At 39.8% G+C, this 12,095-nt stretch overlaps 2 protein-coding genes across 2 annotated transcripts in view; both read right to left on the reverse strand.

Annotated features, from left to right (window-relative positions):
• Positions 1-823: 823 nt before the first annotated feature.
• On the reverse strand, positions 824-9,192 carry rp9 (RP9 pre-mRNA splicing factor). The gene is made up of 6 exons (XM_065469557.1): positions 8,904-9,192; positions 8,650-8,680; positions 8,408-8,537; positions 5,332-5,423; positions 4,854-4,915; positions 824-1,586 (listed from the first exon to the last, which is right to left on the reverse strand). The coding sequence occupies exons 1-6, from the start codon at positions 9,047-9,049 to the stop codon at positions 1,376-1,378; spliced, it is 672 nt and encodes a 223-aa protein (XP_065325629.1). The 5' UTR covers positions 9,050-9,192; the 3' UTR covers positions 824-1,375.
• Positions 9,193-10,182: 990 nt separating this feature from the next.
• Positions 10,183-12,095, reverse strand: part of lg22h18orf21 (linkage group 22 C18orf21 homolog) — a 28,276-nt gene continuing 26,363 nt past the window's right edge. The window contains exons 4-5 of the mRNA XM_065469559.1: positions 11,656-11,849; positions 10,183-11,352 (exon numbers count right to left, since the gene is read on the reverse strand). Of these exons, the coding sequence (XP_065325631.1) occupies positions 11,172-11,352; positions 11,656-11,849 (375 nt within the window). The 3' untranslated portion in view covers positions 10,183-11,171. The remainder of the gene's footprint in view (positions 11,353-11,655; positions 11,850-12,095) is intronic.

Raw genomic sequence — 12,095 nt, forward strand, 5'->3', positions numbered from 1 at the left:
TGGTCTCCACAGGGTCATATTAAAGACATCCCCTCTCACAGAAATCATTAAAAAAAAACAAAACAACAACAACAACAACAACAACAACAACTACCCTGTCCACAGAGCAGGGACAGAGGGAATCTCCCCTTTTTGTCAGTGTAAAGAAGTTGGACTACACATTTAATCCCTCAGATTTCTTAATAGAAGAAAAGGGAAGTACAATTTCAAATGAAAGAGATCTGTCATCACGATTCTTTGGACTCGGAATTGTAAAAAATAAATGTCTAAGATTAGAGAAAAAGTTCTGATACTTCATTGTTTTATAATCACAGGACAGTCTGGGCAAAGTTTTTAATTCACAGAAAGTTTTCTGTTATGGTTTCATTCATTCTTCTGTGGACTCGTAAAAAAAGAAAAGAAAAAAGAAAAGGGAATTTCTATTGGAATTGGTGAAAAAAAATGGGAACTTTTCTGTCATTTAGTTGTTTATTTTTGACATAATTACTTTGGTGTCGTATGAATGGTCATGAGGGAGGATTTTACCAGTAGGAAATGCAGTGAAATGTATTAAAATACAGTGAAATTTAAGCCCTCCTTTACATTTTCAAAAGCCATCCAGTGGGCCGGATGGGAGTCCTTGCCAGGCCGATTCTGACCCATGGGCCTCACATTTGAAACCCGATCTAGAGCATTGCGAAGCCTGATCGTTATACTTAAAGATGACTTGAAAACTTTAGTACTGCAATGCATGTCTCTGTATACGGCTATACAGAGATCTCAAAAGATTCTTTCCACATTTCTGTGGCTTCCTCAGAGCAAATAAGCATATTCCAACCTCAAATCTTTCCAAATGTTTATGTACAGTCACAAGCATTCAAACATTTTGGCTCATGTGGAACATTCTAACAGCACCCCAACGTTTACATTTTTTCCACCCATTTTCATTTAATGCACTCTACAATCAAAGTTTTTAATAAGAATGCAATGCCAGAGAAAAATACAATCTCTGAATATGACCTTACCAGAATCGATGTAAGAACATTCTCTTAAACCAGAAGGCTCATTCCATACTTGCTGAAGAGTCACCGCCCATGCAGCAAATCCTTTTTGACAAACATATGTACCAAGGCACACATACATACTTAAGCTGCTGTTCCATCGGACTCTGTGCTGTGTGAGCCGACAGAGAGGATGTAAAGGCGAGTTGCCGCCCTGGGGGGAAAAAATGTGAGGGAGAAGTCATCATGCTTGGTGCATAAACAGCTTTTAACCTGAGGGGAAAAAAGCTTATGGGGGCGTCTTCAGGGTGCAGGTCTCGCTGTGCTGCATTTCAGTCTCTTTCCTTTTTTATGTGCAAAACACGTAATACTCAAGTTCGCGTATCAGCATGCCCTCAGTCTGAATCGGAGGAGTCATTAGTTTTGGACTTGTGCTTTTGCTTCCTCTTGCTCTTTTTTTTGTCTTTCTTCTTTTTGTCCTTCTTCTTTTTCCTCTTCTTTCTGCGATGGTGATCAGAGGAGGAGGATGAAGAAGAGGAGGAGCTGTCTGAGTCGGAGGAGGAAGAGGAAGTGGTGTCCTGGAGCAGTTGCTGCAGCTGCTGGATCCTACAGACAAGGAGGGAAGGCAGGAGAGAAGAGGATGTGGTATTTAAGTCAAGTGCAGGGAGGAAAGTACAGCCGAGGCATACTGATGCCCAGGTTGGCAAGCATCTCAAATGTCACTGAGCAGCACACTGTCTTTGTCCCAGTACCAGCATTTCCAGAAGGCGGAGTGAGCCACATGCCCGCTTGTGGTTGCGTATTTCTAGTAATGTTAGCAACCCTGTCCAAGTAACTATTAAAACTGCAGGTCTGTGGAGGATTTTAAGGACACACCCGAAATACATGACTTGGGCACATATTAAGTTTTCAATTAATCTTTTTTAAAAGGTGTCCAATTATTGCTTAAACCCAAAGAGGAGGAGACAATGACTTCATCGTCAATTTCTTTTGGTCATGCACTTTCAGGCATTTTTAAATGGTTTTTTGGGAAGTCTGATTCACTCATAGATATCTTTATCTTTACCAAACAAGTAAAACTCATTTTAATTTAAATGTTCACTTTTGTTGGAATGCTCAGTTTTGTAAGAAAACATTTTGTACACACGTATGATTTGGGGTTTAGTTTAATAAGAACACACCAAATCTTTGGAGATAAAACAGAGGAGATTAATTTTTTAAGATCAGGGACCCTGTTACCTAATCTGCTGTGTCTGATGTAAAGTAAGTGTACTGTGTATAATTCATTCCTTTTGCTTTGGTTTTTAAGAATAACTATGACTACTGCCACCAAAGATGTGCTGCCCATGTTAGTGTTTTTTCCATATCTTGTGTTTATACTATATTCTTAGACAATTATGGAAACATTCAAAAGGACTTACATATTATTATATCTTTAGCACCTGCATGCTTTGATGTATTCTCTTTTACATGAAACACACTTGAGAAGACAAGTGCATTACAAATGAAGGCTCAGACTCACAGAACTGAGACTACTCGTGTCTCTAGCTGCTTTCTTAAACTGGGCTAGGCAGTCAATCAGACAACACAGAGTGAAGGGCAGGACTCAAAGAAAAAAAAAAAAGTGTATTGGAGGGCCCTTCAGTGATGCAGGACTCCCTTAGAAAAAAATACACAAGCTCGAGTGGATGAGAAGAATTAGAATAATCTTCAGAAAAATCACAATGTCTTTGTCTAAACAGTTTAAAATGTTCAAAAAATAATCATCAGAAAGAGAAGCCAAAACAGCCATGTTTTGGTCTACATGACCTTTAAACTGAGGTGCTAAAACAGCTTTTTAGTTATAATTCCTTTACTTGACTGTGCTCACACTAAAACCTGCAGTACACAGAAAGCTAGGAAAACAAAACAAAACAACAAACAGGATTTAAAACGAGACCATGCAGCTCTCCCCTCTCTCCTCTAAGCCAATCACACCGAACAAGGCCAAAGACTCCTGTCACAGAGTCGGTCTTCTAAAGCCTGAACCATCTAGGTGGTGATGGTGGTGCAGGAGGTCCTTCTAAAACAAGCTCAACTGCAAGATTTTAAAAGGTAATTTTGGGCTACTTGTCCAGTGACACCAAAGACTTCCTGCACATCCTGGCTATAATTTGGAACAGAATTTGTACTTTACAGATTTAACAGTGTATCTTTAATATTTTGTGACTTTGGGTTACAAAACATTAGATGATGGGTACACTGTGGTCATACAGAGATGGAAATGCCAACAATACTCAGGCAAACTGGATTTAAATGATGCTCATCTGGTACTCAGGGACCCAAAGAAAATATTCCCCCACACCATTACATCTCCACCAGCAGCCTGATACACAGCAGGATGGACAGGTGTATGTAATAAAGTGCAGGGGGTTGTCTTGTCCTCAAACAGACTCAATTTCTTGCTGCAGCTGTACCAGATACACAGAGTTTGTGTGTACTGATGATGTTATTGGAGGAAGAAAGAGCTAGCAAACGTTGTCCATAGATTTCCACTGAGAAATTGCTTCAACTGGGCATCAATACCATGTTTGCAAAAGCCCATTTCTTAGAATACAATTGCATCAGCTTGAGACACACTGCGAGAATAAGGATGAAGGACACTGCTGTGCTACGATCAGTTGTGCGTACAGCAGCTGACAATTCAAGTGCAAAAAAAGACAAATGGCATGTGTGAATTATCACCAGAGTAAATTTAATAAATAACATGAAGCTAAGCAGGACATTTGTGCTAAAGAAGCTGCAGGAAGATTATATTTTGTTATGGAAGCACGTGTCAGAGTACGCTATTCAATGTCTGTCATAATTATTAGTGTTCATACTGCATTTCTGAATCACGCTGTAACACGTGAGCAGTAAGGTGACAACAAAACTTACACGGCTCCAGTAGAATCCTTCTGCTGCAGCGTGGTAAGGCACTTCTTTCCAGGGAAATTTGTCCTAAATGGACTGTAACTCTGAAAATACCACCCCTCTTTAGCTTAGTAAGACTGTTATTGCTTCACGTCAGGCTCAGCCAAACTCTGGAATGAATTTCTGAACAGGATGACGGCTTCAGATTTTGACCCCTATTTCTTGAACTGAAGCGGTGCTCTGAGAGAAAAACGTCATCATATTCAACGCAAAAATGTGGCCCCCCCAAAAAAACTATTTGGGTGACACATATGATCAAATTAAAAGTCAAACACTCAAATAATAAGCCAAGAATATTAAAGAATATAAAAAGAGAACACTTAAAATAAACACAGACGCTGGTAATTCTAACGACAAAAAAACAAAACTCTCATTTCCTAACTTCTTCATCAATTACCCAATTGTGACACAAGGCTACCACATCAAGCACAATTTAATAGACAACACCTTATATGCAATTAGAAAGCAGGCTGGCAGAGGTTGGACTGTTTCACTCCCCTTTCAAAGAAGATGCCAAAATGAATGTGGCACAGACACGCAAGTAAGACTTCAAAGCGCCACTGGCCTTTAAATAACCTTTTTGATATGCATGCAAAAATACACAAGCATGTGTGCACGCACAATCGCGCACACACTTCTTCCTGAACTAGCCTCAAATTCAAACATCCTGGTGTCAAACAGTATTTGCTAGAAACTGGCACAAGCAGCCAGCAACCATGAGAGACTTTCCAGGTCATCTGAGATTGTCCCACTCCAGCGAGAGGACACAGTGGAAAACTGAGTTTTCAAGTATATGATCTGAGTATTATGAGTCTCGAGTGTGTCCTTTAATAGCGGTGGAAAATTATGAGTCTTTCTCTGGGAAATTATAGCAAAAAAACATGACCAACATGCACACAGCAGGAAAATGATTGTACATACCTGGTTTCCTTCTCATTCCTTTTGTTTTCCCGAATCAAGTCATACATTGGGTCTTCATGTGCCTAATGAAATATAACACAATGTCACACAAAAAGAAGGTAAGGTGCTACAATTCACACTATATACAGGAACGACATATTCCAAACAGTGTTGTGTCAGCACTTTAAGGAATATCGAGACAATAGAAGGAAGGAAAATATGACACAGTTGCATTTATGGTAATCATTGCAGGGGCTGAGCGTTCCTGCAGCGAGCACTGTTTCATTAAAAGTACACTGGAACGAGCTGTGTGCAGAGATCTGCTGCCCACATGTGTAAACTAAATGTGACCTTACTTAACTTTGGTCTCAGACACAAACTCTGTCTCTGTCATAGCTCCACGACATAAATGCGACTACTAACTTTTTTCCACTGCATTCATGGCTTCTATAAGGAACCGTGGGTGGGCCAACTTTTCTACAGCAGTGAACAAACTCACCACTCTGAAGTGCTCCAGTTTCTGGTTGCCTGTGATGAAGAAAGGACACTCCCGATCACCTGTCCTGTGGCCATAGCGCTTGCACCTCCAGCCTTTACAAAAGGAAACAAAAATCATTGTTTCTCTAACGAATCAGACATTTCATGTACATGGCAGCAGATTTGCTATTAAACAGATTAAACACAACTGATTTTCTTCATCTCAAGAACTTTAGTTTGCCAAACTCATGGTGCTTTCAACAGTAGTTCAATAGAATATGCTCAGTGTCATGGTTATCGTGAGTTGCCATAAATGACTACGCAGGTGCACCAACTGGTCACCAATCATGTGGCAGCCATCATGTGCATTCAGACATGCAGAAATGATCAAGACAAGCAGCTGAAGTTCTTAATGTGTTTGAACGTGGCATGATTGTTGGTGCCAGATGGGCTTGTCTGGGTATTTCAGAAATTGCTGATCTGCTGGGTTTTTCCCCAGACAACCAGTGTGGGTCTGAAAAAGGAAGAAAATATCAAGGGATTAGCAGTTGTCCTTGGTAAAGTGCTTTGTTAATGTCAGAGGAGAGGAGAATGGACAGACTGCTTGAAGCTGATAAGAAGCCAACACTAACTCAATAACCACTTGTTACAACCAAGGTAAAGTTTACACATGCTCGTGAAAAATGAACAGAAGAAGATTGGAAAAATGTTTCCTGGTCTGAGGAGTCTTTTTGCTGCAACACTTGGTCGGGTTCAGAATTTAGTGCAAACAACACAAAAGCAGGAATCCACCCTGCACTGTTTCAACAGTTTAAGTTGTTGTTGGTGTAATAATGTGTTTTATGTCTTCTTGTGCACACTCTGTGCCTCTTAGTACCAACTGAGCATCATTTAAACGCCACAGCCAAGCCGATTATTGTTGCTGACCATGTCCATCCCTTCATAATTACAGTGCCCATGACAATAATCTCAAACTGGTTTCTTAAACATGACAATCAAGTCACTCTACCTTTGGGATGTCGTGAAATTTACATGGAGGATGATCAGCCGCAACTGTGTGACATTATCACGTCAACATGGTTCTCTGAGGAATGTTTCCAGCGCCTTGTTGAATCTATGGCTACGTTCATGTATACTAACAAGGATTTTTCCGCGTTCATTCTGAAAAACATTTCGGTCCACATGAAAACACCAAAAACAACTTCAAGTGGTATCAAGTGCTTGCCAAGGGAACATGTGGTGTTATAACCCCAACTGTACAGAAATACTGGCCAATCAAAAACCTTACAAACAATAACATGGCCACAGTCTGACGTCAAAAAGGGAGATTAAGTCGCACACCTTTGATGTTGCAAGACAAAAATCCCCATTTTTGTTGTCCACATGTAACCGCAGAGTTACTGGAAAGCCTCGCCCTGAAAGGAGCTTTTCAAAAGCTCAGTTTAGGCATCTAAAACTGACCGAACATCTAAAACTGACCAAAACTTACTGAAAAACCTACGTATGCAAAAATCCCCATGTACATGTAGACAGACCTACGGCATGATGAATTAAAACAGTTCTGAAGTCAAAAAGGGTTCCAAGCTGGTATTAGCAAAGCGTACCTAATAAATTGACTGGTGGATATGTATGCAAGCCCAGTCTAGACCACCCGTCATCTTTTCAGTTTAAGTTCAATACTTGCTAGCTAATAAAGCAAATCAAGGACAACTCAAACTGCATTAAAAGACACAAACTCTAAAAAATCCTGAAAGAAATATTATTTTATTAAATTGGATTTTGTTGAACAGCAGTCAGCGAGGGACACAACAACCCCACGAAACAGCAACTCAAGAGTCGCACACGAAAAAACACGCTGCTCATGATGAGGCGCCTGATTATCAGTGACAGATCATCTCAAATTCATTATCACTTTTTCTGCCCTGAAAACAAATCAGCAATTTATATCCAAGTTTCACACCGATTAACTGCTCAAGTGGCAGCGTAGCATCTGTGAACGACTTGAGTGTTTTTAATGCGAGTCTGCATGAATTCTGTTCACCCCGTAAAAGAAGTAATTTCTCGCCGTTCCTTTAAGCAGGACGACAAATGTACACGTTTTTCACAAAGGATTAAGAAAAAAAAGAAGACACAAACGCCACTTTTTTGTTTGCGTGCGCATGTTTGTGTCTGATCTCTTGCTGTTCGCAGCATGAAAATGTGTGGGACGAAAGAATGAATGGACACTGAACATAATGACATTCATTGTTTTGGGAAAAACAGACAGAAGATAATCTCTGCAACACCAATTATTAGTCTTCGGTCCATCACTCTTGTCATAAAAACAATAGACACAGTGATAAATGTCAAGATCTCCCAGTTAACATTTATCACCTATCATAACTGCTGCCTACTCACAGTGGAGATTTACTCCCACCTACAGTTCCAGACCTATAAGTGCTGCTGGTACCTCACTAATAAACCGTACTCAAAACATTTCCCAGCATCCATGTGAGCCTGTTTAACAGATTTTAAATTTTTCAGATAATTAATTTTAAGTAAAGAAGCATGAGAAATAAATACTATCAATAAGATTACAATTTCTGTTACAGATAAAAATATTAATAAGGGGTGGAATGGCTGTACTTGAAATCATTTAGGTTCTCAGCAAACCACATTTCATACATTTATAGGACTTGCAGATACCCTGTAGTTTATGCACTGTAAATTAAAAACATAAACTAAAGGACTGAAACTTGCCAGGCCAAAAAAACTGCACAGCTCTAGGAGATTAATAATGAAAATATGTTAGAGTCAGCACTGAAGACAAGCATAAAATTTTAAAATAAGCACGCTGAAGTGAGCAGCTGAGTAATCACTACTGTCATGTGTCTTATGCCCCCTGTTCTAAAGGCAAGAGGCTGCCTCCTGGGATAGATTTCCTTCTGTTTGCCTAATTAGCAATGAGTGTCACCTCTGATATCAACACCTTACTCCTGTAGCTGTGAAAAGATTCCCGAGGGATGTGAAAAACTCAGTTAAAGACTGCATTTGCATCAGCAGAACTGTAAACAGCATGTTTATTCCCGTCAGTGCAAACTCGGGCACACTATACTCACACTGCATCACCTTCACCTCCCTCCCTAGAGGCATCCACAGCCCTTTGGTGGGAGCGTGGGCCAGGAAGCTTCTGGCTTCTTCATTTCCTGGTTCTGCAGGGATACAGTCCTCTGGTTTTTCTTCATGCTCCTGCAACACAAACCGATCACTGTCACCAATTCTCAAGATTTGTCTTTACCTGAAAAAAGCCACATGCAATTTACTTCCTACTCTTAGCTGTCTATTACTGTGAACACGTTACCTTAATAAATCCCGGTGGAGGTTTCTCATAGCTGCATGAGAGAGAGATTAAAAATGGTTAGTATGCTGCCAAAAACGTTAAAACAAAAAATAACAACATGAAGTTGCTGCCCCTCGCTTATTGTGGATAAGCTTGATCAACTTTACCTTAAATGCCGAAGAAGAAAATGAGTGTCAATTAAGACGCATTTATAATTCATGCACAAGTTTGCGGGATTAAAGAGGAAAAGCTAGAGTGGAACTGGAGTTACTCACAATGTCTCGATGTGTTTCAGTTTCTGGACTTCTTGGCTGACTTTTTTCGTGTGCTTCTTCAGTTTCTCCAAATCATCTTTTGGTATCTTGTCCCTCTTGTGGTGTCGTCTGTCCTCCTTTTCTCTTGCTCGCTTTCTGTCCGACATCTTGCTTTGAACAAAATGATCACCCGACAAAAAATACCGTTGTTATTAAAAGTGCATGCGGAGCTTTTACGTTATTAATTCCGTGAAGATGAATCGTGCTAACATGCAGCTAACTAGCAAACACCGCTCCAGCGCTTCTGCACTTCCTGTGGAGTCAGATTCGATTGTTAAAGTCCGGCGCCACCTGCAGGACACCGGCGGTAACACAGGAAGTGCGCCTGGATTCTCTTTCTTTTTCTTTTTAAACACAAATGACAGTTTCTCTCAGCCGTAAACACTGATAAAAAATGTTTATTCTTCCCTTATTGAATCCGTTTCCCACGCCCTTTTCTATGATTTTTTAGTTTGGCAGTTTTAATCTTAATAACAGGATACTGGAAACAAAATGTCACTGTATGTTTTAAGATCATCTGTGCCTCATTTAAGTGACCTTTAACATCAACGGAACAAACCATCAGCGTGCGCCTTTAGCATCTTTTCATGCATGTTGCGTTTCAAATGCTTCCATTTGAAGGTAAAGGTTTGGCTTTCCAAAAATTAGTAATAGATTCAGATGGCTCCAATCTGCTTATTGCATTATTAAATACATTTTGAATAATTTGAGTCATGGTGACATCGGAGTTCATTTGGATCTAAGTTTTAAATATATATAGTGACTAGTGTCTGCAAAGCCTTTTCCCCCATGAGGGCATTAAAGATCTCTATAAATACATTCTTTTAAAACTGCAATTAGGCCTATAGACATGTTCAAGAGGACATGCTGAAGTATTTCAGAAGCTTCCGATCCACTCGTATTTTCCCACAGAAGAGTTTGCTGACAATAACCTGAAAAGGAGAAAATATCCAAAGAGTATCCAACCTGGTACTAGCAAGGTGTACCTAATAAAGTGGCTAATGAGTGTATTTATTTCTTTTTTAAGCTAATTTTTCTAAAGTTATTGATCACACTTTAGTTTTCTTGCAGCCATATCTTAGTGTCTTAAACATGGCTCAGTTTCTAGATTGTAAACACGAACTGATAATGCATACTGAATACCAAATATATAGTCATATAATATGTGCATTTATCAGCAGACAGTACATAAAAGCAGCAGTAAACAGAGCAACAAAGTAAAGAGCCTACTTTCACAGACTGAAAGTCACAGTTTTATTTCAGGTATTTCACAGTGAAATATAAATGTGAGGTATTTCAGGATTTAAACAAATGTGTGTTCACTGAACAGCTAATCTACAACAGCGTAAGTAATCAGACATTATAAAAAACACACAAGTCATATTTAATAGAGCGATGGTGCAAAAGCATGTAGCCAAAGAAAGTAAGTTTAGATGACACTAATTTTAAGTCTACAGATGTTTGGCAGATGTGCCTTTTCATTGTAAACAGCGACTGGTGAGTCCCATTCTGAATGATAATCAAATATTTTCATTGGTGATTGATTTGTATGCATTTACAAATATGTAACAATGAGATATTTACATTTATCACTTCTATATTTCAACTTTGTAATTAAAAAAAAAAAAATAGAAAAATGTCCCCACTGGAGAGAACTGAAAGCTGAAATAAGTAAATAAATCAAATACAAAAGTTTGAACATCAAATAGCATGAATAGTAGTTAAAGATATATATTTTCTATATAAATCTATTTTTGTAACATTAGAAAATGGAGAAAATATATATGTAAACCAGCTCATCATGCCACAAATGCCACCACAGAGAAAAGTTGGATTTCTTGTGATGCTTCGGCAATTTGATAAATAAATACTTTATAATCCTTCAACATCCACAGTTCGGGAGTTTACAAACGGGGGATGTGTTAAATTAGATGAAAAGAAGTCCGCCCGTCTTTCTGACTGTGCAGAAGATGCAGAAACTGACTGACAGCTGAAATAGCGACCTCAGTGCCCCCGGTTACAATTCAGGATTCCAGGAGCGCCGCTCCAATCCGCCCAGCAACTGTCGCGCTGTTGGACAAACTGTATGCCTTTTCACTGGCTTGGAAACTCAACTAGTTTCTCAAGTTCTGATGCTCTGGAGTACACAGATTACAACACGGGCCTCCTCCCATTTCTTTGTTTTTTAAGAGTATTCACAAAGATAAAGCACATATAATCTTAAGATGCTCAAAGTGAGGAGAGAAAATCTTTCAAGCCCCCCTTCTTGGTGCCCTGGTTGTCCTCTCGCTGGAGAATCTTGCTTAGACGTCGGACAACCCAGTTTCTAATTTTAGGAGGCTTGGAGGAAGCTGAGCCTGATCCTGAAGTGGTGGTGGTGGTGGTGGAGGTGGAGGAGGAGGAGGAGAATCTGGAGAGAAGGAAGAGCTCAGTTAAGAGTTACAGTAACTTAAGATTTTGTTGGTTAGCAGGAAATGTTAAAAGCAAGCTATCATCAGCGACACGACCCGAAAAAGGTGGAACCAACACGTGCCGCCCGCACATCTTGTTCCCTTAATGCTGACTTAATAGAAACTCAATCACTCAAATCCCAACATGCCTGACACATCACTGTCTCATATGTCTGCAGCACCAACTAAGTTTAATGAAGCAAGGCTGTGACTAAACTTTTAGCTCTGTGCATATTAGTAACAGCAAACCAAAATAAACTTACCTAGGTGTATGAGCAGGCGTCCTGTCCTTGCCAGGAGTCTTGGGGGCATTCATGTTGGATCTGCTGGTTGACTGTGGGGTTTTGTGCTTGCCAGCACTCCCTGGTGTGTTGTGGGTCTTAGCAAAGGTAGCTATAAAATCCCTGTTCACCCCCTTGTACCTGGATGTCTTATTGCAGGCATGGCAGGTGGCCATCTGGGATAAGGAGAAGGAAAGGAACATATCCATTAATAATGCATGCTCTGCGTCTACACTGCGCTCATACACAATGAGGTTTTGAGGTGAAGGCATACAAGGCATCCCCAGAGGAGTACTTGGAAGGAAATCAGTTGAAACTTCTTGTGTATAATTTCAACAAATTATGTAAATCCTAGAGAGGAAGGTGAAGCTTTCTGTCATTCTAGTTATTATTTTTCATCAAAACTCACTATTTCCACAGTT

The sequence above is a fragment of the Pelmatolapia mariae genome, linkage group LG22, assembly GCF_036321145.2.
Source record: "Pelmatolapia mariae isolate MD_Pm_ZW linkage group LG22, Pm_UMD_F_2, whole genome shotgun sequence".
NCBI classification, from domain to species: Eukaryota; Metazoa; Chordata; class Actinopteri; order Cichliformes; family Cichlidae; genus Pelmatolapia; species Pelmatolapia mariae.

What these genes read in the sequence shown, in the direction of transcription:
- rp9 (XM_065469557.1), bottom strand. Translation starts at nt 9,049, where the DNA reads ATGTCGGACAGAAAGCGAGCAAGAGAAAAGGAGGACAGACGACACCAC. An exon ending in GGAGGTGAAGGTGATGCAGT is followed by an intron (nt 5,424 to 8,407) that starts GTGAGTATAGTG and finishes CCTTTTGTAAAG; the next exon opens with GCTGGAGGTGCAAGCGCTAT. An exon ending in AGGAATGAGAAGGAAACCAG is followed by an intron (nt 1,587 to 4,853) that starts GTATGTACAATC and finishes CCTTGTCTGTAG; the next exon opens with GATCCAGCAGCTGCAGCAAC.